Source organism: Ailuropoda melanoleuca, chromosome 3 (assembly GCF_002007445.2).
Source record: "Ailuropoda melanoleuca isolate Jingjing chromosome 3, ASM200744v2, whole genome shotgun sequence".
NCBI classification, from domain to species: domain Eukaryota; kingdom Metazoa; phylum Chordata; class Mammalia; order Carnivora; family Ursidae; genus Ailuropoda; species Ailuropoda melanoleuca.
In genome coordinates, this window is record NC_048220.1 from 87047852 (window position 1) to 87074379 (window position 26528).

Consider the following 26528-nt stretch of genomic DNA (forward strand, 5'->3'; position numbering starts at 1 on the left):
CTCTGCTCATATTTAAAAAATAATACTTTCTATCTCTTTATTAAGACTTAGTTCTGGGGCGCCTGGGTGGCTCAGTCATTAAGCGTCTGCCTTCGGCTCAGGGCGTGATCCCAGAGTTCCTGGGTTCGAGCCCCGCATCAGGCTCCCTGCTCAGCGGGAAGCCTGCTTCTTCCTCTCCCACTCCCCCTGCTTGTGTTCCCTCTTGCTGGCTGTCTCTCTCTCTGTCAAATAAATAAATAAAATCTTAAAAAAAAAAAAAAAAGACAGTTCTCAAGGGTGTCTGACTGGCTCAGTCAGTACAGCATATGACTCTTGATCTTGGAGTCATAAGTTCGAGCCTCACATTGGGTATGAAGCCTACTTTTAAAAAAACACTTAGTTCTCATTCTTTTAGTTCTTTACACATGGTTTCCTTTAGTTCGTTGAACATATTTAAGATAGCTGACTTAAACTCTAATAAGTCCAGTGTCTGGACTTTCTCAGTCAGTTTCTATCATCTGCTTTTTTTCCCCCTCCCTGTGTGCCATACTTTTCTTGCATGTCTCATAATTTTTTGGTTAAAAACTGAACATTTAAGATAATATATGACAACCGTGCAAGTCAGATTCTCCTCCTTCAGGGATTGTTGTTGTTGCTTTTTGGGTTTTTTTACTGACTTTAATGAACTAATTCAGTAAATTTGTATTCTTTATTAGGTGAGGCCCCTGAAGTCTCTGCTTAGTTAGCTTAGTGATGAGCTAATGATTGCATATATTTCCTTAAAAGTGCAGAACCAGTAACTCTCCCATTCTTTGCTGCATGGCTCTGTTCATATTGTGACTTACCTTTAAAACTCAGGTAGTTTACTACTGTGCCTTAGCTCTTACTTCCTGCTTGTACAGAGTCTTAGTGTCAGAAGTGAAACCTTAGTACGTTCTCAGCCTTCCCTGAACATGTACACAGCCCTGGTTATGCACAGTCCTATACCTGGTCCGCCTTTTAGATTCCCAGAAACATGTCAGAGTCTTTCTGGACATCTCATTCCCCAGCTTTGATTAGCTTTACTTGCTTGTCCCAGATGTTTCACTACCTCTTGCAGGTGCAGTGTTAAACAATTTCTGCTTATTGTTTTTGACAAATGCCCCCAGGAAAAGGCTGTTTATTCTGGGAGAGCTGTAAATTAGGTCAAATAAAGACAAGCTCTATGAGTAGTATTTCCTAGAGAACTTCCACATAGGCCAAAAAATGACCGTTTATTTTGCAAATGGGGCTTTTAAAGAGCTCCAACCCTGTTCAGACCCCACCTGTGGCTGTGGTGCTGGTGGCTTTTACTGTGATTGCTGTCTTTTGGTTTTCAAGGTTATCTTGGAGCTGGGAAGAGGGGGATTGGTCAAGGGCATCTTAAAATACCACAATACTCGTGGCTTTTACCAAAATAGCACTTTTTCTTGAATGAGTACATGCTCCCTGGGTTGTAAGAGGTCTTTGGTTAATTGCCAGAGTTCTGAAGGTTATTTTGACAGTTTTTACCAATATTCTCATTGTATTTATAGAGAACATATTCAGAAGTCCTTACTCTACCACTCCTGGTGATGGCACTCAATTATTTTGTAAGGAGAGTTGAATAATAATTTAAAATGTCTTTTATATTTATCCATGTAGTTAACCATTTTTGATGATCCCCATTCCTTTGTGTAGATTCAGATTTCCATCTGTTACCATTTTCTTTCTGCCAAAGGACTGTATAATATTTCCTGTGGTGCAGGAATGCAGGTAATAAATTCTTTCAGTCTTTATATGCCTGATAAGGTCTTTATTTCATCTTTGCATCTATGTTTATGAGGCATACTTGTTTATAGTTTTTTTTTGTATTTGTCTTATTTTGTTATCAGTGCAGTTGTGTCCACATAAATTGAATTGGATTGTATTCCTTTCTCTTTTGTTTTCTGAAAGGATGAGTAATTATATCATTTCTTCTTTATATTGATAGAATTCAATAATCCCATCTGGGCCTGGAGTTTTCCTTGTTGGGAAGTTTTAAAGACAAACTCAAAGTCTTTAGTATATACAGAGGTAATCAAGTTATCCCTTTTTTCCTGAGTGAATATTACTTTATTATCCTTTGAATATCTGCTGGATCTTTTGTGATGTTCCCTCTTCCATTGCTGATGTTGGTAATTTTTAAAAGTTAAAAAAAAATTTTTTTTCTTTTAAGACTTTTGAGAGACTGCTAGAGTACAAGCTGGGGGAGGGGCAGAGGGAGAGAGGGAAGCAGACTCCTCACTGAGCATGAAGCCCGATGCAGGGATTCCATCTCCCAGGACTCTGAGATCATGACTTGAGCTACCCACGTGCCTGATGTTGATCATTTTTGTCTTTTTTTTCCTTGATCAGTCCAGCTAGAGATTGTTATCAGTTTATTAATTTTTTTAAGAGGCTTTTGCCATTATAATTTTTCTCTTTTTTTCTGTTTTCAATTTCTTTGGTTTCTGCTTTTTATTATTTTCTTTCTTAAACTTTTAGTTTAATTTGTTCTTTTAGCATTTTAAGGTAGAAGCTTACATGGTTGATTTGAGACTTTCTAATAGAAGCATCTTAATGCTATAAATTTTTGTCTAAACAGTGCTTTTTGGCAGCATCCTAAAATTTTGATATGTTATATTTTCCTTTTCATTCCATTCAGAGTCTTTTCTTTTCTTTTCTTTTCTTTTCTTTTCTTTTCTTTTCTTTTCTTTTCTTTCTTTCTTTCTTTTTTCTTTTTTTTTTTAAGATTTTATTTATTTATTTGACAGAGAGAGAGAGTACAAGCAGGGGGAACTGCAGGGAGAGGAAGAAGCAGGTTCCCCACTGAGCAAAGAGCCTGATGCAGAACTCAATCCCAGGACCCTGGGATCATGACCTGAACCAAAGGCAGGTTCTTAACTGACTGAGCCACCCAGGCGCCCCTCAAAGAATTTTCTAACTTCCCTTTTATCCATGACTTATTTGGATGTTGTGTATTATTTAATCTCTAATTATTTGGGGATTTTTCCAAATAACTTTATGTTATCAATTTCTAATTTAATTCCATTATGATTGTAGAACATATTTTGTGTCATTTCTATTCTCTTAGGTTTTGTATTGTGTGTCTTGGTATGAACGGTATAAGTGCCCTTGCTATGAATATATATTCTTTCCTTGTTCAGTGAAATGTCCTATCAATGTCATTTATGTCGGGTTGATTAATAATGTTCTTGCTGTCTTCTGTATTCTTCCTGCTGATTTTCTGTCCTCTTATTCTACTAGTTACTGATTGAAGAACGTTGAGGTAGCCAAGTATAATTGTGGGATGGTCTATTTCTCCTTTAATTCAATTAGTTTTTGCCTCATATACTTTGAAGTCCTATTGTTGGCTGCATACACATTTATGATTATTATATCATTATTTAGTGTTCTTTTAGATACTGTTGCTGATTTATTAACCCCTGTTCCAAATAATTTTCAGCCCATAAATGAGGATTTAAGTAATAATGTTAAACGGTTTTGTTGCTTTTGTTTTGACCCTTTTGAGTTTTCCAGATCTCCCTTTGCTTATTGGGTTCTAAATTATAGATGGTCCAGGCCAGCTTCAGTGCTCAAGGATAGGCACTGGAATCTGGGCATGGGAATATATGAGGGGATTAGGCATGTGCCTAAAAGCCATACATATGTAAATAGAACTCAGAAAGTGGGAGTTTGAGTAGCACGGATTTGGCTTCTGAATTATGTGCTTGGTATAAGCTTATGGTTCCCTGATCCTTCATGATAATCAAACATGGGTAACTTCAACAATTATGTAAACATAATGTTGAGTATCCAGAAGTGATGAGATATCAGGATCAGAACTGAAGTGCCTTAAATATTGTATTCAAATCTTAATTGCTTCTCAGTGTTTGGGTTTTCTTAAAAAAAAATATTGTGAAAATATTCAAATATAAAAAAAATAGTACAATAAACACTCATGTACCCTTGTAGATTTGTAGTTAACATTTTGCTATATTTACATTTTTCTCTCTTTTTATTTTAGAGAGAGAGTGTGTATGCACGTGAGCGGGAGAGGGGCTGTGGGAGAGGGAGAGAATCTCAAGCAGTCTCCGTGCTGAGGGCAGAGCCCCCCCCGCCAAACTCAGGACTCAGTCTCACAACCCTGAGGTTATGACCTGAGCTGAAACTGAGAGTTAAATGCTTAACTGACTAAGCCACCCAGGCACCCCAACACACTCTCGCTTTTAACAGATGAACCATTTGAAAGTTGTAGGTATCATGACACTTCTAAAAACTTCAGCATGCTTTTCCTTTATGAGTAAGACTATTTTCCTACATCACTATGATACTATTATCATACCTAAGAAAATTAAAAAGTAATTTCTTAATGACATCTGTTATTTAGTCTTATTGAGATTTCTCCAGCTGTTCCAAAATGTCTTTTGTAACTTTTTTCAAAGCAGGTTCCAAACATAGTTATGTTTTGTCTTATTTGGTGTAGACCACTAGTTCTCAACTGGGAACAGTCTTGTCCTCCAGGGGGTAATTGACTATGTCTAAAGCCATTTTAACATTTTCTTTTATCCTTTTTTATTTCCTATAAATAAGTTCAGATTTGAAGTTTGATTAGATTCAGTTAAACATTTTGGGTAAGATTACTGCATCTTTGTTTTTTCTGCTTCGTACTGCAGTGCATCAGGAGTTTAAGTCCGGCTATTTGGTTCAAGTAATGAGCGTCCACTCTCTACAGTGTAATTTTTCCTCTGTGATCCTCTGACAGCTTGCATGTCCTGTTACCCATGATGTTTTAATATATCTATTGATGATCCTTACCCTAATCAGTATGGGGTTGTAAAGAATGATTCTTTTAAGCATGTCATTCTTCCTTTATTACTGGTATTCTTCAGTAAGAAAGAGCCTTTTTTCTCTCATCTCCCCTTTTAGTAGGAGTAAAGATTCATGAATTTTTACTTATTCAGTATATTAAAGTCAATTCTAGTAATTATTTTTTATGCTCCAAAATTGACGCAGATATTGTCTCCTTCGGACTGTCTCCTTTATGCCTTTGAGGTGACCTCATTAGTCACTCGAGCACTTTCTTGTTCTCTCAGCCCAACTACATGTCCCAGGCTTGCTTTTAATTTTTCCAGCCCTAGTCATAGAACTATCCGTTTCTCCAAATGCCCTAGGACCTTTTAGTTGGGTGTGGTATTTAGAACTAAAATCTGGGAGCAAGGTATGCTTATTACTACTGGGTTGTCATTATTTCTAAGCCCTTTTAGTCAACAGAGCTGTAAAATACTTTTTAAATTACAAGTTCATATTGATGTACAATTCAAAATTAACCTAAGTTTTTTTCTTTTTATTTTATATATTTTTATTTTTTATTAAACATTTCAGTTCCTAGGGCATCTGGGTGGCTCAGTTGATTAAGCATCTGCCTTTGGCTCAGGTCATGATCCCAGGGTCCTGGGAATCGAGCCCACATTGGGCTCTTTGCTCAGCAGGGAGCTTACTTCTCCCCCTCCCTCTGCCTGTCACTCTGCCTACTTGTACTCTCTCTCTCTCTATGGTCGAGTAAATAAATTTAAAAAATTCTGTTCCGATTGATATTAATATAGTTCTTTATTTGCTTTATCCTACAGTAAATATCCATTGTTGCAGAATTATAGTAATTAGTATTCGACATAAATTCTTAGCACTTTAACCTGCTGAGTGAAGTTAAAGATGTCTTTTGTAGTTCGTTTTTTGTTCCTTAAAATTTACCCCACTAAAGCTGTATAATCAGAGTATCATGTTCCAAATTGACTTGAAATAATTAGTTTCTTTATATGGTTATATTAACATTTGATATACAGTTACATTCATTTATTTCTGTGTTCAGTGTTAGAGCTTGCTTTTATGGCTTGATTTTGGTTTGAATATGTAAAACATTTACAATTTTTCAAAAGTCAAATCTGTATAAAAAGCTATATTCAGAAGTCTTGCTCCCATCTCTATCCCTTTTTACCCCATAGCCCTTGTAGATAACCATTTTCATTAATTTCTGGTTTATTCTTCTAGTTTGTGTGTTTTTTACAAAATCAAATATATATAGAGAGGTAGTTGTTTTTCCTATTTCCTTAAACAAAATGTATTACTGTATATGTACTGTTCTGTTTATTTTACTTAATTATTCTGGAAATTTCTCCATTTTGAGTTTCTGCAGTTCTCCTTTATTCTTCACAGTTGCGTTATATTTCATCATATGGTTGTACCATATTATATCTATTACATTGCTTCTAATACAAATAAGCCTGCAGGAAATAACTTTTCATATTTATATGGAGTATGTCTTTTTTTTTTTTTAAGATTTTGTTTATTTATTTGCGAGAGAGAGCACGAGTAGGGGTTGGGACAGAGGGAGAAGGAGAAGCAGACTCCTGACTGAGCCACCCAGGCACCCCTACATGGAGTATATCTAGAAAGTAAATCCTAAAACTGGGATTGCTGACTCAATGGATGGATGAATAACTGATTATATTAGATGTTGCCAAATTCCCCCTCCATTGGGAATCCTTGAATAATAATCCTATGAGATCTTAGACTCCTACCTCAAATGTAGGAGAATATCTTATTTCTCCATAACTTACCAGTGTCAGATTTGTGAATTGTTGCCTAAGAGCAAAAGAGGGAATTCCAGCATAGTTTTCACTTGCTTTTCTCTTATGAGGAAGATTGAAAATTGTTTCATATGTCATTTACCTTTTTTTGTTCTTTGAACTGGATGTCACATCCGTTGCCCATTTTTCTGTTACAGAGTTTTTGCTTCTTCTCCATTTTTAGTTTTACCAGGGAGATTAGCCCCTTATAATATAAGTTACAGATATTTTCTCCAAGCTTGTCATTTGTATTTTGATTTCTGCCCCCACATGAAAATTAAGTCTTTCCTCATTGCTTCTGGAAAAGCATTTGCTATTCCTTTATTACAGAGAAATTTATATTTTCTTGTAGTGCATGTATTGTTTCAGTTTTTACATTTAGACGTTTGATTCATTCATGTAGAATTTATTATGGTGTACAGTTTAAGTATTGACCCAAATTTATCTTTTTCCAGGTGGCTGTCCAGTTCCAACACTGTTACTTAAAATGCCCATTTTTCTCCAACAGTTTAACATAAAATCTTCTTATCATATAGTAAATATCCATGTATATATGGATTTTTTCTGAACTTCATTATATTCTAAATGTTCATTTGCCTTAACACACTTTTAATTGTAGTGGTTTATGTTTTAATATTTGTAGTATTTAATATGTATTTAATATTTGTAGAGCCAGCTTGCTTGTGCTTCTTTTTCAGGATTCTCCTAGCTATTCTTGCCCATTTGTTTTTATATATTAGAATCAACTCATCTAGCTTCAGAAAGTTTTTAATTTTTAAAAACTTTTTTTATTTTTTAAAATTTTATTTATTTATATGAGACAGAGAGAGAGAGAGCACAAGCAGTGGGAGCAGCAGAGAGAGAGGGAGAAGCAGGTTCCCCACTGAGCCCGGAACCTGATGCAGAGCTCTGATCCCAGGGCCCTGGGATCATGACCTGAACCGAAGGCAGACACTTAACTGACTGAGCCACCCAGGCGCACCCCTAGAAAGTTTTTTTTTTAAATTATTTTCATTGGAAACATGTTAAATGTAGATATTCACTTGGAAAGAATCGACAGCTTGGACATGTTAATGTCCAAGTACAAGAGATGTCTTCATCTTGTTCAAGTCTAGTCTACTTTTGGGACTGTCAGGAGTTTAAAAAATATATCCTGATAATAGGTATTGTATTCCAGGTATTGTATCTTTTCTGTCACTGTTACAAATGAGACCTTTTTCTTCCATTTTATCTTCTCGCTGATATTTTATGTATATATGGCTTCCATTTTATATTTCATTACCATATTGATTTTTGTTATCATTCAATTTTAGCACTGATTTTCTTGTATTTTCCAGTCATACTATCATATTATCTGCAATTAGAGATGATTTTACTTCTTCCCTTCTGGTTCTAACACTTCTGATTGTTTTGTTCTGTCACATTGTGCTGGCTAACACTTTCAAAACAAGGCTAAATAGTTGTGGGGATGGCAGGCATCCTTGGCTTGTGTGTGTGCTTCCCATCCCTTGAACAACCCATAAATTAATAGAAGTAAAGTCCTTGCAATGCAAAGAATGTAATTCTAGATAAAACCATTCCCCCAGACCAGTAGAATGAACCATCTGAAAATTTCATGTACTACTCAGAAGGTATAGTGGGCTCCACTTAAGTGACCGTATTCTTAGTTCCAATTTTATGTAATTTCAGCCTTCCAAATGAAGTTGGGGCTTTTTTGTATGCATTTGTTGGATTTAACTGTATGCTTCTGTAACTTTTTTAAAATATGGAATGCTTTGCAAATTTGCATGCCATCCTTGACAGGGGCTATGCTAATCTCTGTATCGTTCCAATTTTAGTATATATGCTACCAAAGTGAGCACACTTGTGTAACATTTTTAATGAGACTCGCCCATCTTTGGACATACGATGTTGTAGGTTTCACTTTCCTCTTGCCTGTTTGTATGCTCAGGCCATTGGTAATTAGATTTATACTCTAAAAAACTCTTCATTTTTTCCCCTCAATAAAGTAGACAACATTAAAAATTATATAAATTTCTTTAAAATTATATTTTAATTGCTTAATATTTATAAACTGTAGGGGGGCGCCTGGGTGGCACAGCAGTTAAGCGTCTGCCTTCGGCTCAGGGCGTGATCCCAGCGTTATGGGATCGAGCCCCACATCAGACTCCTCCACTGTGAGCCTGCTTCTTCCTCTCCCACTTCCCCCTGCTTGTGTTCCCTCTCTCGCTGGCTGTCTCTATCTCTGTCGAATAAATAAATAAAATCTTAAAAACAAAACAAAACAAAACAAAACTGTAGGGTGGGAGCATGGCCTAAGTTCTTGTTTCTATTTTTTATAAAGCAGTAGCATAAAAAATGGTGTATTTAACTTAGGTAAGTATACATACATATGATGTTTAGTGCCTACTCTGTTATAGGTGCAGAGTACTTCTAAGTTGAAGCTGACAGAGCAGAAAACTGCATTACCTCCTCCCTTATTATAGGATTCCTCTTTAGTGAGCATGATATCTCTGACGAAATGAATTAGGTGGTAGATTAGATAGGTTGGGGATCTGGTGCTGCTCCATTAGCTTTTCCTTTGTCCAATCAGAGACACTCCATTGGTCCTAACAAAGCCTATCAAAGATGAATCAGTGCTACTAGAAAAACAACTCAACACATGCTTTATTTTGAAGGAAGCTTGTAATTGATTTGATATGTAAAAGGAAACAGATTTCTCAGCCCCAGTAAGACATGGAGTGCTAAAATGGAGAGAGCTCTGAACTTTGAATCTAGTCATTGGGGTTATAGTCCTGACTCTTTTTGATCTTGAGCAAGTCATTTATCCTCATTAGGTCTTCTTACCTTCCTGTCAAATAGTAAGGTTAACTGGTACCGTCTAAGATCTCTTCCACATCTAAATTCTCAGATATTAGAGAAGTTATGGCTATGGTTTTGACTATTGGCATGTTGATGCTCTTAGTTTAAGCATTTAAATCCCCGTATCCCTATTTTTATTTTGGCAGTTAGATACTTTAGGTAAAGGGAATATATGTAGTATGTATGTGTTTGTGTAGTGCATTCTAAATTTACATGAGAATAAAATACAAGTATAGTTTTAGGCCAGCACCATCTGTTATGGAAGAGTTCTATGGGATCTATTCTTAACTCTTGGGAGTGACAAAAATTTCCCTTTCGTTTTCATGATCTTCAGACTCTAATCAATCTAAATGTAGGAACATTACCCCAATCCTATTCCTTGCTGCTTTCAAGTTTTCAAAATTCTGTGCAACAACATTTTGTCCTTTGATGGTGAGCTCTTTAAATATTCAGTCTTTTCCCTTAGGCTGTTGTGTTAGTGAAACGGAATGCTCTGGTTTTCAGTATGTTACAGCTATTATTACGTGAGTCATATCTTGATATTTACCTTACTTATACATTATGGCTTCTCTTTTATTCATTTGAAGAGTTCCAGTATTAAATCGGGGAACCAAAAGGCAGGAAACCAAAAGAGAGGAACCAGAGCAGGAAAACAACTATGAACATACTTCATTTTAGAGATCATTGTTTTTTGTTGGTCATTGTTTTTTAGAGATCATTTGTTTTTGACATACATAATGTCAAAGTGAATTTTTTGCAAATTCATTCAATTGTGGAGTAAAATAAATATTTAAGATTATGTTGCTATTTGAATCTGAAAAGCAAACCTTTCTTGGGTTTTCTGCATGTTAGATCTATTTATTTGTCTGAAGAGGAAGAAGTGCTGACCATTTATAAGGAAAGATAAGATGAGTAGATGAATGTAATTAAGAGGCTTCTGAGATGGTGAGTTTTTGGCAAAGTTCTAGAAAATAACTGGATTGATGGGGGAAAGAAGGGTATTTTCTGAAATAATAAAATTTTCTTTATTAATCTTTTGTTATATGTTAAACCATGGAATAAAAAAACTTAGCGTGGTTTGTTGCCTGCAATTTAAAGCTCTAAAACAGAAATTTGGGGAATAAGAACTGTTTCCTATCTTTAAATCCATTGTTAGAGCATAATACTATACTTAGTCCCAGATACATGAATGGTACTGAGCATCTCTTGGTATCAGCAGTCAGAGGATGTATGAAACAGATAAATCTGAAAGTTTCAGAGCATAAGATGTAATCTAGTTGCGTATACATAGTTTACGTCTTTTTCTTCATAACTGAGAATGGTTGACTTGGTGCAAAAAATCATAGCTTCTTAGCTGCTAGACTGATTTCTATGTCCAGGTATTTTCAGAAATTCAGGTTTATGATATTAGCTAAAATCAAAGCACAACATTTGGTTACCAGTTCCTAGGAAATATACTCATAAACACATAGGATGTGCATGACCATCATAGAACAGTTCTTTTTAAACTTAAGGAGGGTACTTTATGTTAAATTCTCAGAACGAGAATTCTCAGAATGAGACACGCAGGCACCCCCTAAAATGAGGCTTTTAACTTCATATTTTGTAATGAAAATCCTGCACTGCTCAGTGGTTTCACTAAAATAATATTTTGTGTTGTATACACTTAAGTATTTTAGTAATAGACATTCACTATGTTTGTGATATAAAGTAGAGACTGAGACAGAAAAGGAAGCTTGCTTGATGTTACAAGCGTTTATTTTGTCTTATTTACCTTTACATAAATTAATGGCTTTGGAACTTTTCAGCATGTAGATTTGAAATGGATTTGGAATGATTATCATTAAGCATAATGTATCATCTTTCCTTTTTATGCGACTTCGTTCTTATGCTTTCTATAGGTGGGAATGGTAAAATAAAGCCACCTCATATTTGTAAGGAAGGGGCTTTTACTTTTTCCAAAGTATTTTCTACCTTCTTTATTTTTTTAAAGGTTTTATCCATTTATGTGAGAGAGAGAGAGACAGCACAAGCAGGAGGAAGGGCAGAGGGAAAGGGAGTAGCAGACTCCCCAGTGAGCATAGAGCTGGACGTCGTGGACAACAACAGCAACCCCAGCATCAATGCAGGGCTTGATCCCAGGACCCACTACCTTACCGAAAGTCAGACACTTAATCCGCTGAGCCACCAGGTGGCTATTTTCTACCTTTATTATGAGATTGTTTTTCTGTTGGTTCCCTCTGTTTGAGGGCCTCTTTCAGTTTCTTAGGTTTAAATACTGAGATTGTAGACATTTGGTTGTTTTTGCCTTTGCTTTGTGATTCTCTCACAATTACAGAATTATAACAAGTATCTCTCAGGTACATTTAATATATGTGAGGCTAGACAGTTCTCTGGAACTACTCAGGAAAACCTGAAACTTTTTTAGGCATCTTATTTGAATATTGAATAGATAACTTTGTATAATAGATAATCATTTCAATATTAAATAGATACCTATTCAAATAGGTATTTACCTATTGTGTCCTATCTTCTACTCCTTATTCAGTAAACTAATATTGAGTGTCATCCCTAAACTATTACTAACTTATCTAAAGGTTAATATAGCAGAAAATAAATTTGTCTTTCATTTTGCCTTGTTGGTAGAATCGGTGATTATCTGACATATTCTGAACACCTCTTAGAGAATAACGTGCTGTATACATCTATTATTTGGAAAATACAGAGGTTTAATCCAGGTGTCAATCCAGATACACTTTGTAGCATTAGTTTGTTCTGTCATTGGGAACATAGCCTTGTATAGTGTATTGAGATTGCCCAGGGACTGGAGTAATTTTGTTTATTTCTGTTATGAATAGCCCAAATTTCATTTGGCTCTGGGCCAGTAAGGGAGTGGTTAATTTCATGGCTTCTTTAAAACCATTTTGAGAGTAATTTCTTTTAAATTAGTATTCTTTCTGCAGTTAAATATAGAACATTGAATTTTGATGCACACCCTCTCCTTCCCACCACTCTGTCATTTACTTCCCACCTACTCTAACCCAAGACTCCATCAAGCTTCAATTTTCTTTTTACTGATTTTTCCATCTATCAAACTATTTCTTATCTATGGCACTGTGTAAGACTGAGAATGGCTGTGTATGTCAGTGTGAGATCAGTATCAAAGGCAAGGTAAGTATCTGGTTAAAAGAAGCTGCGTCAGACTTGTTCTAGCCCCACCACTATGTAACATTCTTTAAGGTGCTCTGCTACCTTTTACAGCAAACTGGAGTAGGGTGTTGTAGTTCTTCTGTTTCTTGTAGTTAGGAACTTCTCCCGTGGTCCAGTACCAAGGATTCCCTGTTCAGTCCTGTTTTCTCCGAAGAGTGAAGCACTGATTTCTGACCTTCTTTCTCACCCTTTTCAAAATTAGCTCCTATATAAGTTTCAGAGAGAGGCATTTACAGTTCCTTGACTGAAGTCCAGAGTGGGGTGCTCCTGTGATCAGGTTTCCTCGTGGAGCTGGTGGTTTGACTGTTTCTTTGGACACCACAGAGCAGTCTTTCCCCTGCTAAGGATTTCTCAGTTCCTGTTTTCTGGCTTTATATGTCCAGAGTCCTGAGATTCAAGCTAATGTTGCTACTTGATTTTTCCTAGTATCTTACCTCTCTTTAATGGTATCCTTTGACTTTTTAAAATCCTGCCATTATTGTCTGATGAAACACTTACTGCTAGTTTTCTAAGTAATTCTTAAAATCATCCTTTGGAGAAGGCATATGGCATTGAAAAGAGTTACTTTCACTGGACATTTTGGGTAGAGCCATCCGATGTCTTCATTTGCTCTTGTAGTTCTAAAATAGGGGAAATTTCAGAATGCAAGAATTAATTATTAGGTAAAGTTCTAGCTGTAATTTTGATGAATAAATCAGAGAGGAATGACCAGATAACTTTTAATACATCATTTGTAAATTTTGGTTTTGACGTCAGCTTTTTATTTTTCTTCTCAGTTGCTTTAGGTCGTAACCAGCCTTTGAAAAAGGAGAAACCCAAATGGAAAAGCGATTATCCCATGACAGATGGACAACTGCGCAGCAAGAGGGACGAATTTTGGGATACTGCACCAGCTTTTGAAGGCCGTAAAGAGATTTGGGATGCCTTGAAGGCTGCCGCACATGCTTTTGAGAGCAATGATCATGAACTGGCGCAAGCAATCATTGATGGTGCAAACATAACATTACCACATGGTATGTTTGGTGGTCCTCAAGGACAACGAGAACATAATCAGCTCCTTTCTATAGCAAGAAACCAAACGGGAAGTGTTCATATTCCTTGCTGTGCATTTTTTTTCGAAGGGGAGCATTCCTCTTTGGTTCTTTATATGTCTTTCAGCTTGAGATTTACTTTGTGTGTTTGTTTTTTATTTATCTAATTTTTTTTAAAGATTTTATTTTATTTATTTGACAGAGAGAGAGACAGCCAGTGAGAGGGAACACAAGCAGGGGGAGTGGGAGAGGAAGAAGCAGGCTCCCAGCGGAGGAGCCCGATGTGGGGCTCGATTCTAGAACACCAGGATCACGCCCTGAGCTGAAGGCAGACGCTTAATGACTGAGCCACCCAGGCGTCCCTATTTATCTAATTTTTTAAGTAAACACCACACCCAGCACGGGGCTTGAGCCCACAACCCCAAGATCAAGAGTTGCATGTTCCACCGAATGAACGAGCCAGGTTCCCCAGTATTTTTTATGTTTTTTAAATATTTTTAATCTCTAGAAAGAGAACACGTGATAACCGGTATTTTCCAATTGCCACACTTAGAAAGTTCCTAGTTCTTCATCAAGGGCCCTCCATCCCCTGTCCTAATCTTCCAGAGCTTCTACTTCGCTCGTTTCCTATGAGCACTAGAGAAGTAGTCTCAAATTTAGATTTCAGAAGCCGTAGAGACTCAGTGGATGCTCCTTTAGCCATTATACTTTCTCATCAAGCCTCTTTTTAGCATAATGAGCAAGCATAAACTTAGAAGTCACATGTTCTGAAGGACAGTTTTCTATGATTGCAGCCCTGAGCATTATTAAGAACCTCTTTGTCTTTTGCTTAGGAATGTGACTCTAAGGACCACCATTAGCTTTTTTTTTTTTTTTTTTTTTAGTTTATTTATTTGACAGAGAGAGAGAGAGCACAGGCAGCGGGAGTGGTAGGCAGAGGGAGAGGGAGAAGCAGGCTTTGTGCCAAGCAGGGTGCCTAATATAGGGCTCCATCCCAGGACCCTGGGATCATGACCGGAGCCAAAGGCAGATGCTCAACCGACTGAGCCACCCAGATGCCCCCCCACCATTAGCTTTGAGTGTTTCCAGGGACATATCTGCTGGACCCATGCATATCCTCTTGCTAGGTCTCCTTGATTAGAAACACTTCATAAGTTTTCATGGTATACTGGGATATAAGTGTTAATTTTATATTACATTCTTGGCTCTTTTGATAACTGTATTTATAAATTTTTCTCTTTAGTTTTTCAAATTAATATTTTTCCAGGTTGTCTCTTTAGTCTCCTATGTAATCACCTGCATTCCTTTGCATTGTTTCCCATTCCTTTATACCTTCATTGTTTCTTTTTCAATACCTCTCTTTATTTGTCTGCATTTTCAGAACACTGCTTTTCACTGTTTAATCATCTGCTTTGTGTCCTTTGGCTCCTTTTTCTTTTTTCTTTTCCTTTTTTTTTTTTTTTTTTTTTTTTTTTTTTTTTTTTTTTTAGTTTTATTTATTTGGGTAACTCCACACCTGATGTGGGGCTTGAACTAATGACCCAGAGATTAAGAGTCACATGTTTGTTCCAACTGAGCCAGCCAGGCTCCCCTGACTCCTTTTCAAATGAAGATATTTAAATTAGTATCCTTCCCAGTTTTCCAAATCTGTTAATTTTCTGAATTAACTGTGCTTCCAAGAAACTTTTAAAAATACATATTCCATAGCTGTTCTGTTCTTTATTATGAAAGCTTAGTAGTATAGGCTTGGGTTAATAACATTTATTGAGTACCCACTGTATATAATGACTTTTTCTGCACAGGTGTGAAAATGATGCCTCCTACATTTGGAAAAATGTGTAATTGAATGCCATTTAGTACCGATGACTCTTTAGTACCGATTTGCATGGATAGTCTCTGAATTCTTTACCTCGAATGATTGGGGGTGCACATCATCTTGTTCCATTACCTCTTTTAGTTCCATATTTTGTCTTCAAATACTCCCTTTATATAATATAAAGGAAAGAGCCTTCCTTTAAAGTTATTTTTATCATCCCTCTCTTTTTAATGCTTATATCCCATATTTTTAAAGCAGTATTTGTTTATTGTTTTTATAGGTTTGCTGGTTGGGAGTAGGGGTGGGAAGTGGGAAAGAATTAATTTATCTGTGATTGTCTTAATTTAGAAGCCTGAGATCCAGAACCTTAGAACTTTGACTTCCTTACTTTGTACTTAATATAGTTATCTATAGGAATATCTGATTGCGTTCTATAAATTATGGCCTTGTTTACAAGTTCATGGAGGCAAAGTAGCTCTGTTTTATTTAAGGCAGGGGCTTATGTATGTTTTATTGGATATGGGCTCAGATCTCTAAATACTTAAGTCCCTTGTTTTTGCTTATCTAGGTGAACTACCAACAAAAGTAATGTTGCTGGCAGCCTCACCAACCAACAGATTAGAGAGAATTATTCTTGGAAATTTGATAGGATGAGCTGCTGCTTCTTCTTCTTTTTTTTTTTTTTTAAGATTTTATTTATTTATTTGACAGAGAGAGACACAGCCAGTGAGAGAAGGAACATAAGCAGGGGGAGTGGGAGAGGAAGGAGCAGGCTCCCAGGGGAGCAGGGAGCCCGATGCGGGGATCGATCCCAGGACCCTGGGATCACGCCCTGGGTCAAAGGCAGCCGCTTAACGACTGAGCCACCCAGGGGCCCCAGGATGAGCTGCTTCTACTTCCCCTCTATGTTTAAGGAGTGTTTTCTGCTTTAGCATGAAGGACTCAAACTGATGTCCAATCTCTCCCTGTTCAAAGCTCTGTAATAATTTTCTGGGTATTGCTACCTTTGATTAAATTCCCTTGTTCATATTTGAACCTTAACAGCATTTCTTGGATGGACTTTTGAATTGTGTTCACTCATGTACTCTAACTCACCATTAGTTTATAACTTAACTATTTAGCTGCATTCTTTTACCTAGATCTACTCATTGGTGATACTGAAATTTCTTCCCTTTGTTTGGTGTAGTTATGTATATGAAATTTTATTTTGGATACATTTAGCTGTGTTAGACCCTAAACATCCTATACTTCATATTTTAAGTTTAAGATATTGCATAGGCTTTAGATATTTAGCTCAGGCCTTAGTATCAGACTTAGCCTTACTTTCTGCCTCTACTGTATTACTAATGGCTATGCAACTTTGTGCAAATCACTTCTTTTCTGTAAGCTTCAATGCCGCCACCTATAAAATATGGATTATAACTACCTACCTTATAGGATAGTTGTATTGATTAAATGCGATAATAATAACACATGTAAATTAGTTACCATAGTCTATAAAAAGCACTTGATAAATAGTGCTAATGATTGGGTTTTTTTGAACTCTGGCTTTAACAAGTAAATTCCTTCTACTAAAGTCTTTAATATAATTTGATCATTTTTCTGGATATATTATCTACTGATAACATCTTTCTCTGGCTTTGGGGGGACTCTGCCCATAGGCATATGCCTAATCAGATTTTGAGATCATGTTGATTCAGTAGCAACAGTAGTAACAGATTTATTAATTGGGCACCAAAGCATTGATGACATAGTTTAGCATCATCCCTATTCCTTTCATCTACATCTGTCAATATTACCCATAAGAGTATTGAACTGATCTTAGATTGACAATCTGAAGAGATCCTGGGGCATACACTCCTTTCTAGGCTTCCTTCAGTCAGGTCTCTCCTTTCTTGTTTATATCTCATCCTGTTTTCTCTTCCCATAATCTTATTAGCCCAACCTATTCATGTTATCTTCCCAAAATAAATATTATTAGAAATTCTTTAAAGTTTGAAAACAATATGGAAATGTCTTTGTAAACATTATTTGTATAGGTCTTATCTTTTCTGTTATTTTAGATTGTATGTGCAAAATAAGCAAGGATTGTACCCTTTTTGTTTAAATTGCATTTAGTATTAGTGTTATATGCACAAAAATTCTGTATTTGTAATTGGCCTTTTTTCCTGTGTAATGATAATTACCTTATTTCCTGAGTTATTTTTCAGAGAAACAACCAAAACACCTCCCATCACCCAACACACTTGCCCCATGTTTCCTCCTTTGTTTCTTTTTCATATAGTGATTCCATGAATAATTCTGTTCTTGTCTCAATTCGAGTCTGCAGGTCGTATTCATTATATTTCTGTCTTGTCCAAGCACAAAATAATTCCGTACTTTTTAATTATCTTCCTTCATTAATACCAGTGATGTCTTTAGTTCATTATTCTCAAATGGCAATTTTCACTCTGGAAGTTTTGACTCAGATATATATGGACACGTGTATTGTGGAAAAATCTCCCTGGATGATTCTGGTATCTGGTACCTCTTTTCCACAGCCTCCGTATCCTGTAAGAACTTTATTTTTCATGATTTACATGTTTTTTCCTCATGGTCCTAAATTTCTTAAAGAGTATCTCCTTTTTCTAATTGATTGCTATTTTGCCATTACCTAAAAATCCTAAAAACATTCCTAATATAGTATTTTGCCAATGAAACTAGATTACAGATTAAGTGGTTTACCCAAATTAGCATAAACAGAGGGAGTTTTTGTTTGTTTTTCTGGTTTTTTTTTTTTTTAAAGGTGGAGGGCACCTGGCTGGCTCAGTAGGTAGAGCATATGACTCCTGATCTCAGGGTTGTGAGTTCGAGTCCCACGTTGCCTGTAGAGATGACTTAAAATCTTGAAAATAATAACCACCTTTTTTTTTATTTTTCAGAGCTTGGCCCATAGTGACTATTAAGTAATTTTCAGTTAAAGCTTGTTCAGAAACAATACCTGTTTCAGAAAGATGAGAGCATTTAATGCTTTTTAGAATTATTATGTAGGTTAAAAAGGATTTTTAAAATTGGCTACTCCCTCTCTCCCTACCTTCTAATTTTCTAGAAAGGTGGTTGTTTATTTCTTTAGCATCTACAATTAATGTGTTTTCTGTCTCCCTCTCAATGCAAATGTAAAAGCTCCCCTCTTAACCTTTCTTGTCTAGGAGTAGCTGCTCACTGTTATTCACTTTTCTCTTTCTTACAGATTTAACTCCAACTTTACTCTTGTTATTTCTTGTGGCTGAATATTGCCAGGTGTTCAGTTAGGCTTTTGAAGGTCCATTTCTTTTGTCCGTTTTCATGCGTAGGGATGTAGGAGGTAGGAAAGGGTAATTCTCCGGCGCCCGGGTGGCTCAGTAGGTTAGACGTCTGCCTTTGGCTCAGGTCATGATCCTAGGGTCCCAGGATCGAGTCCTGCATCGGGCAGGAGTCTGCTTTTCCCTCTGCCCCTCACCCTCCTTGTGTGCTCTCTCTCTCTCAAATAAATAAATCTTAAAAAAAAAAAAAAAAAGGAAAGGGTAATTCTTTAAAAACTTTTTAAAATCACCTTCAAAATATAGGAGGGAAAAGAGTTGCCCAGAATTTTGTTTTCCTTTTTCCTGGTCTTATCTCAAAATATATCAAATGTGAATAAATTGAACTATGTATAATGTGATGTAAGTTTTTAAAAATCAAGGCACTTACGGGCGCCTGGGTGGCTCAGTTGGTTGGGCATCTGACTCTTGACTTCAGCTCAAGTCTTGGGGTTGAGGGACTGACCCCCACATCAGGCTTTGCGCTCAGTGCAGAGTTGGCTTGGGGTTCCTTCTCTCTGTGCCTCTGCCTCTCCCCCTTCTTGTGCACACACACTCTCTCTCTCTTCCCCCAGTCTCTAAAATAAATAAATAAAATCTTTTTAATTAAAAAAAAGTTAAAATAGGGGGGCGCCTGGGTGGCACAGCGGTTAAGCGTCTGCCTTCGGCTCAGGGCGTGATCCCGGCGTTGTGGGATCGAGCCCCACATCAGGCTCCTCCGCTATGAGCCTGCTTCTTCCTCTCCCCCTCCCCCTGCTTGTGTTCCCTCTCTCACTGGCTGTCTCTATCTCTGTCGAATAAATAAATAAAATCTTTTAAAAAAAAAAGTTAAAATAAAGGCACTTATAAATAGCATAATTAGAGCATTCCTATGTATAGAGAGCCAACACGTTGGAAAGAACACCTAGACCGAGAATCAGGAGTAATAAAATACTGATGTTATGTAATGTTATATAATTCTCATGGCTGTAATAATCACCTACAACAGCCCCCATTTTAAAGCGATGAGAAGCTGTGCTTGGGTGGTGCAGTCTGTTAAGTGTCCAACTCTTGGTTTCAGCTCAGATCATGATCTCAGCATACTGGGATTAAGCCCCGAGTCGGGCTCCATGCTCAGTGTGGAGTCTGCTTGAGATTCTGTCTCTCTCAAATAAATTTTAAAAATCTTTTTAATAAATAGATAAAGGTGACTGGGTGGCACAGTCTTTAAGCGTCTGCCTTCGGCTCAGGGCATGATCCCAGCGTTCTGGGATGGAGCCCCACATCAGGCTTCTCCGCTAGGAGCCTGCTTCTTCCTTTCCCACTCCCCCTGCTTGTGTTCCCTCTCTCGCTGGCTGTCTCTGTCAAATAAATAAATAAAATATTTAATAAATAAATAAATAAATAAATAAATAAAATAGATAAGAAAACTGAAATATGGAGCAGTCACATCCTTTTTTCAAGTTATAAGTCATGGAATTGGAATTGGGATTTGAATTCAAGTTCTGGATTTAACAGTAACAAAGCAATGGAATGACATTGTCAAGTCATTTCGTCTTTGTTTTTTATAGTGACCCACAAGTAATCTTCACCGTTAATTCCACTTTTAGTCCCTCCCACAGTATATAGAATACTTTAAAACTGTATAGTTCTGGGGCCCCTGGCTAGCTCAGTCAGTGGGGCCTCCTGCGACTTTTGGTTGTTTTTTTTTTAAGATTTTATTTATTTATTTATTTATTTATTTATTTATTTATTTATTAGAGAGGCAGAGGGAGGGGCAGAGGGAGAGGGATAAGCAGACTCCTTGCTGAGTGCAGAGCCCAATGCGGGGCTCAATCCCAGGACCTGGAGATCATGACCTGAGCCCAAGGCAGACGCTCAACCAGCTGAGCCAGCCAGGCATCCCAAGCCTGTGACTCTTGATCTTGGGGTTGTGGATTCAAGCCCCATGTTGGGTGTGGAGATTACTTAAAAATAAAATCTTTTAAAAAAACCCAAAAAACTATTAATACTAAAGAGACAAGTGGATTCTCTAAGACGTGGATAGGCAGGAAATGCATATGTGTAGACCTTATTTCTATTTCCCTTAAATGTGATAGAGGCCCATTAAGAAGCAGACCACGAATTCTGGCTCCTTTAAAAGGCCCTGTAAGAATTTGTCATTTAATAAACTTAATTGATAAATTTGTCATGAACATAAGGCTTTGGAATGAAAGCATGAAGATGTTACATTTACATGGGAGACAGAGGATTTTATCCAGACTGTTGTGTTTAGAAATGAAACGGCCTTAATCAAGGATCTGATAAATGACTAACCATAAATTAATTAATTAAGAGTATATTAATATATTAATAATTTCTACTGTCTGTCAATGAAACAAAAATGATTTGGAGTTGTAAAATGTAAATTTATCCACTCTTCTGTTGCTGTCACTCCCCTTTTTTCCCATTTAAAGCATCAAAGGCCCTGAAATAGCTGAGGTGGGTGAGTGTCCTTGTGTCAGTAGGCTTCCCTGAAGATCATTGTCCCCTTAGAAATGTGACAAAATGTTACGCAAGCTTTTTTTTTTTTTTTAGATTTATTTATTTGAGAGAGAGAGAGAGACCTTATGCAAGTGAGTAGAGGAAGGGGCAGAGGGAGAGAATCTCAAGCAGACTCCCTGCTGAGCATGGAGCCCGACCTGGGGCTAGATCTCACGACCCATGAGATCATGACCTGAGCCAAAACCAAGAGTCGGACACCTAACCGACTGCACCATCCAGGCACCCCTACACAAGTTTTTTTTTTTTAGATTCCTTTTATTTGAGAGAGAGAGGGAGCTTGAATGCAAGTGGGGGGAGGGTCAGAGGGAGAAGGAAAGGGAGAAGCAGACTCTGCACTGGACGTGAAGCCCAATGCAGGGCTCGATCCCAGGACCCAGAGATCATGACCTGAGCTGACGTCAGACACTTAAACAACTGAGCCACCCAGGCGCCCCCCTACACAAGCACTTAATCACCGTTTAGCCATCATATGGCTTGAGAAATACAAGCTAAGCCACCTTTCACCTGTGCTTGCTATAAGACATGGTAGACTTGGTGCTTCTGAATGCCACAGTCTTAATTCTAACTTGGTAGGATGAGAGCTAAAACTGCTTCTCTTAAAGCCTGACTGTCAGATATAAGCTTAATATAATTCCCAACAAAGTGTTTGCATGAGAGAGACTGTCATTAGTTAGTCCTGAAAGACTGCTCATAACTGAATGTAAGATAATTGTGATGGCCCTTTTGACATTACTGTGATTCAAGTTTATAGAGAACCTCATGAGGCCTAAAGCAGTGAACTCAAACTTCATGAAAATTTGATCCTTTGTATACTGCTTTTAGTGAGTATACAGTCTAGTTCTGAGATTTAAAACTTGTGTGAGAAGGGAACCAACATTATTGTTTTCAGTGGGTTTATTATATGTATTAGGCAATTTACGTGTGTTTTATTATTTAATCCTTACAACGACTTTGTGAGGTATATACTATTATTCTCGAGGAAACAGACTGAATATGCCCAAAATTAGGGTCTAAATTAAAATTTGAGTGTGATCAACTCCAAAGCTGCCACTCCTTGCATCAGATTCACTGCTTCTCCTCTCGTCTTCTGTTCCTCCGTCAGGCTCGACAGTGGGCTTCCCAAATTATAGGACTAACCTACTGTTTTGTTCCTTTATAGTCTTTTTGTTGTATCAGTGCTCTTGTCCAACTTAATAATGTGCTTAGGCTTTCCTTGCCATAGGAAGTTATATTTGTTGAAAAAGTCAGAGTTTGTGCCTTGTGGGTCAGTTAGAAAAGAGAAGTCAGAAAAGTCAGGAATAAAGACAGTATTTCTACAAGCTTTGAAAGAGACCCCCAATGTAACAAAAGACTTATGGTTCCTGGACTTCACCTACTTGATTTTGGGAAGGCAGTTTGGTGTTTTTTTTAAAGCATTTGCTCATTTTTTTTTTTATGATTTTATTTATTAGAGAGAGAGTGGGGGTGAGGGGTAAGAGCACGAGCAGGGGGAGGGGCAGAGGGAGAAGCAGACTCCCTGCTGAGCAGGGAGCCTGATGCAGGGCTCGATCCCAGGACCCTGGGATCATGACCCAAGCCGAAGGCAGATGCTTAACCGACTGAGCCACCCAGGTGTCCCTAAAGGGCAGTTTTCTATATCGGATTGCCAGTGTATTTTAAATATTAAATTTTTCAACTCTCTTGAGGTATACTGAGGTATGCCAACAGCACATATTTAAAGTGTACAATTTTTTTTTTTTTTTTAGATTTTATTTATTTATTTGACAGAGAGACAGCCAGCCAGAGAGGGAACACAAGCAGCGGGAGTGGGGAGGAAGAAGCAGGCTTCCAGCGGAGGAGCCTGATGTGGGGCTCGATCCCATAACGCCAGGATCACGCCCCGAGCCAAAGGCAGACGCTTAATGACTGCACTACCCAGGCGCCCCTAAAGTATACAATTTGATTAGCTTTGACATGTATACACCTGTGAAACCATCATCACAAGATAACATTTCATATTTCCAAAAGTTTCCTAATGTAAAAATTGATTTTTAACTTTTACAGATTTGTTCATGTAGTTATGCAAGTCTCAAGTGGCAAAAACGTTAATACTGACTGCAGTCTTATAGGAGTGAGCATAGAGGGATAAGCAGTGAGGCCTTTAAATGCTGTAAAAGACATCATTTTTAACCTGAAAGATTGTTCGAGAAAGAGTTCCTGGCATTTAGTAAAGCTATTCTTATTTTTTGGCATATAAGCTACTTTTATCTTTATAATTTTCTTGTGAAATATTTTGATGCCTAATTAAAAATAGCCATAGAAAACCAAGTTGACCAAGGAAAAGAGAACATCTGAGTAGTCATCTAGATAGAAGGTAAATAAATACTTCACAAAATTATGTATGGGGGCGCCTGGGTGGTTCAGTTGTTAAGCGTCTGCCTTCAGCTCAGGTCATGATCCCACGGTCCTGGGATCGAGCCCCGCATCAGGCTTCCTGCTCAGGGGGACAACTGCTTCTCTCTCTCTCACTCCCCCTGCTTGTGTTCCCTCTCTCGTTGTCTCTGTCAAATAAATAAATACAATCTTTGAAAAAAAGAAAATTATGTGTGAAATTAGAACAGAAGGTAGAGTCTTGGCAGATTTCTTACTATCATGGGGAGATGTCAGGGCTTCCTGACCTCGGGAGGTGATGCTCTGGCAATTGTTTGTCTTGGTAGCCATCTGTCTCTGCTAGGACTTGAAGCCTGTGGTAGGTTTGTGAGGAGAAGGGAAAAAAGACAAGAATGTCTTTCCACAGAGGCTGCTTGGTGAGAAGTGTGAGCAAGCCTGACTAGAGCTTCTTTAGAGCTAGTAAAGAACTACTAAATGAACTACACCCTCAGTGTCCAGGGGGCGGTCAATAAAAACCTTCTAGGGACGTCTGGGTGGCTCAGTCGGTTAAGCATCAGGCCCTTGATTTCAACTCAGTCGTGATCTCAGTGTTGTGAGATGGAGCCCTGTGTCTACTCTATGCTGAGCATGGAGTCTGCTTGAGATTCTCTCCCTCTCCCCACCACTCCCCTCTGTGCATACGTTTGGTGCTCTCTCTCTAAAATAAATCTTTAAAAAAAAAAAAACCTACTAGAAAAATGCCTACATTATCAACTTTTTTCTTTTTAAGAGAGAGCACAAGAAGTGGGGTGGGGCGGGGGGCAGCACAGAGGGAGAGGGAGAAAGAATCTTAAGCAGGCTCCATGCCCAGTGCAGCCCTATGTGGGACTCGATCTCACCACCCTGAGATCATGACCTGAGCCAGAATGAAGAGTTGGAGGTTTAATCAGCTGAGCCACCCAGGTGCCCCTACATTATCAACTTTCAAAGTGGTTCTTTCCCTCTTGTATTTGAACACATAGGCTTTCTTTAAGAAAAACTCTCCCATCTTATAACTGTGCCCTGTTGTTCACATATTCCTCTCAAATATGGCATATGCAACAGTGACGGTAAATGTCCATTTTGTCACTACACTTGGTGGCCTCACAGCACTGAAACTTGGTCACCATTTTCTTTTGCCTCATCTCCCAGTTCCTTCTTTGACCTTACATTGTTCACATAACTGGCAGTTTTGTTGTTGGACTGCATTTTAGACTGTTGGGTTCTTTTTTTTTTTTTTTTTTTTTTTTTAAGATTTTTACTTATTTATTTGTCAGACAGAGAGAGAGCACAAGCAGGGGGAGTGGCAGGCAGAGCAGGCAGAGGGAGAAGCAGGCTCTCTGCAAAGCAAGGAGCTGGATGCAGGACTGAGCCTTAACCAACTGAGCCACCCAGGCGTCCCTAGACTGTTGGGTTCTTACTCCTTGTGATTCATGTTTGGCTTTTCATCCCTCTAATATTTATCCCCTGCCCTTCCCCCCCCCCCATGTCCATTTCCTTTTTCCTATTCACTGTATCATTAATCCAGGAACCAAGCCCTATGGTTTTATCCCTATGCTATACATTTACTTCAGGAATCCAATTATTTCACTCTGTCACTTGTGTCTGACCCTGGACAAGTTATTTCTCTCTGCTTCAATTTTCTCATTTGCAAAATGAGTGTAATAGACTGACCATAAAGGGCTATTGTGAGGATTAAATGTCAATGTATGCCAAGTGCTCAGAGCCAGAACTAGTAAGCACTCTTAAGTGTTGCTTTTATGTTCAGATTTGTACATTTGAGATTATTACTCTATAAGCTGCTTTTACCCTTTTCCCAATATGCTTTTTCAGTTACCTGCCCATGATTCGTTGAAGTATCTCACTGACCTGAAGTAGTTAAAAACTAAGCAAAAAAGCTTCTAACTCTGAATTCTTTGTCACTCTCATTTCCGATTTAGGTGATCCTTCTTTCCTTTTTGTTTTCCGTCATCCATAACCTATTGTTAGGTCTGATTCTCTCAGATCCATTTCTTTCCATTGCTGTAGTCAGGCAATCATTTTAGCAGGTCCCCTTGATTCCAGTCATTCTCCCTTTATGCAAATGATAAAATAACCTTCAGGCTTTGTCTTGTCACCTGGAACATTGCTTGGCATGTAACAGGCACTCAGTATTTGTTGGGTGAATGACTCATGTACTGTCTCAGTCATCTGTAGTGATTTCCTGTAGTATGAAATCTAAACCCTAGAACCCTCTATTAGGTTTTCACTATTGCTGTCAATCTAGTAATTTCACATCATCGATCTCTATTCACCCCAGCAAAACCACTTGCTATTTCCTACTTACCTTGTACTATTTCTTGTTCTCATATCATTCCTGTTTCTTGAGATGCCCTTTATTTCTACTCTGTGTCATGCCCAGAACACACTATTTCTAAAGAATTTCTCCTTTTTTGCTCTACCAATGTTACTCACTCTTCTGTTGTGTGATGTCTCAGCTTTTGTTTGATTTTCAGTGTATCAGTTTGTATTTAAAATCTCTGGTGGGTGTGGTGTAGCTGCTTACCTCAATCAGAGGTTTCTGGGGATCAAGAACAATGTTGTCTCTCTTGTAACCTTTCCTCCCCAGAGCTAGTGATATGCCCTACACTCTTTCAGGTGTTTAGTAAATGTTCATGCAGCAGCTCCATGGAGTACGTGGAGTGGTCCGTATGAAGTCCCGCAGAGGCTGTGTGTTAGAGATCACTATTAGCAGAGCAGTTTTGTCTTTATTGAAGAG

General features: G+C 37.8%; 1 protein-coding gene and 1 non-coding gene across 3 annotated transcripts in view; one reads left to right on the forward strand and one right to left on the reverse strand.

The window, feature by feature from the left end:
- The window catches only part of UBTD2 (ubiquitin domain containing 2), a 60997-nt gene that overhangs the window by 29212 nt on the left and 5257 nt on the right, over positions 1-26528 (forward strand). For both annotated transcript variants that reach the window (XM_034656734.1, XM_034656735.1), the window contains one exon: positions 13472-13708. In XM_034656734.1, the coding sequence (XP_034512625.1) occupies positions 13472-13708 (237 nt within the window). The remainder of the gene's footprint in view (positions 1-13471; positions 13709-26528) is intronic.
- LOC117801625 lies at positions 8383-8485 on the reverse strand. The gene has a single exon (XR_004624386.1). It is a non-coding gene; the product is annotated as a U6 spliceosomal RNA (small nuclear RNA).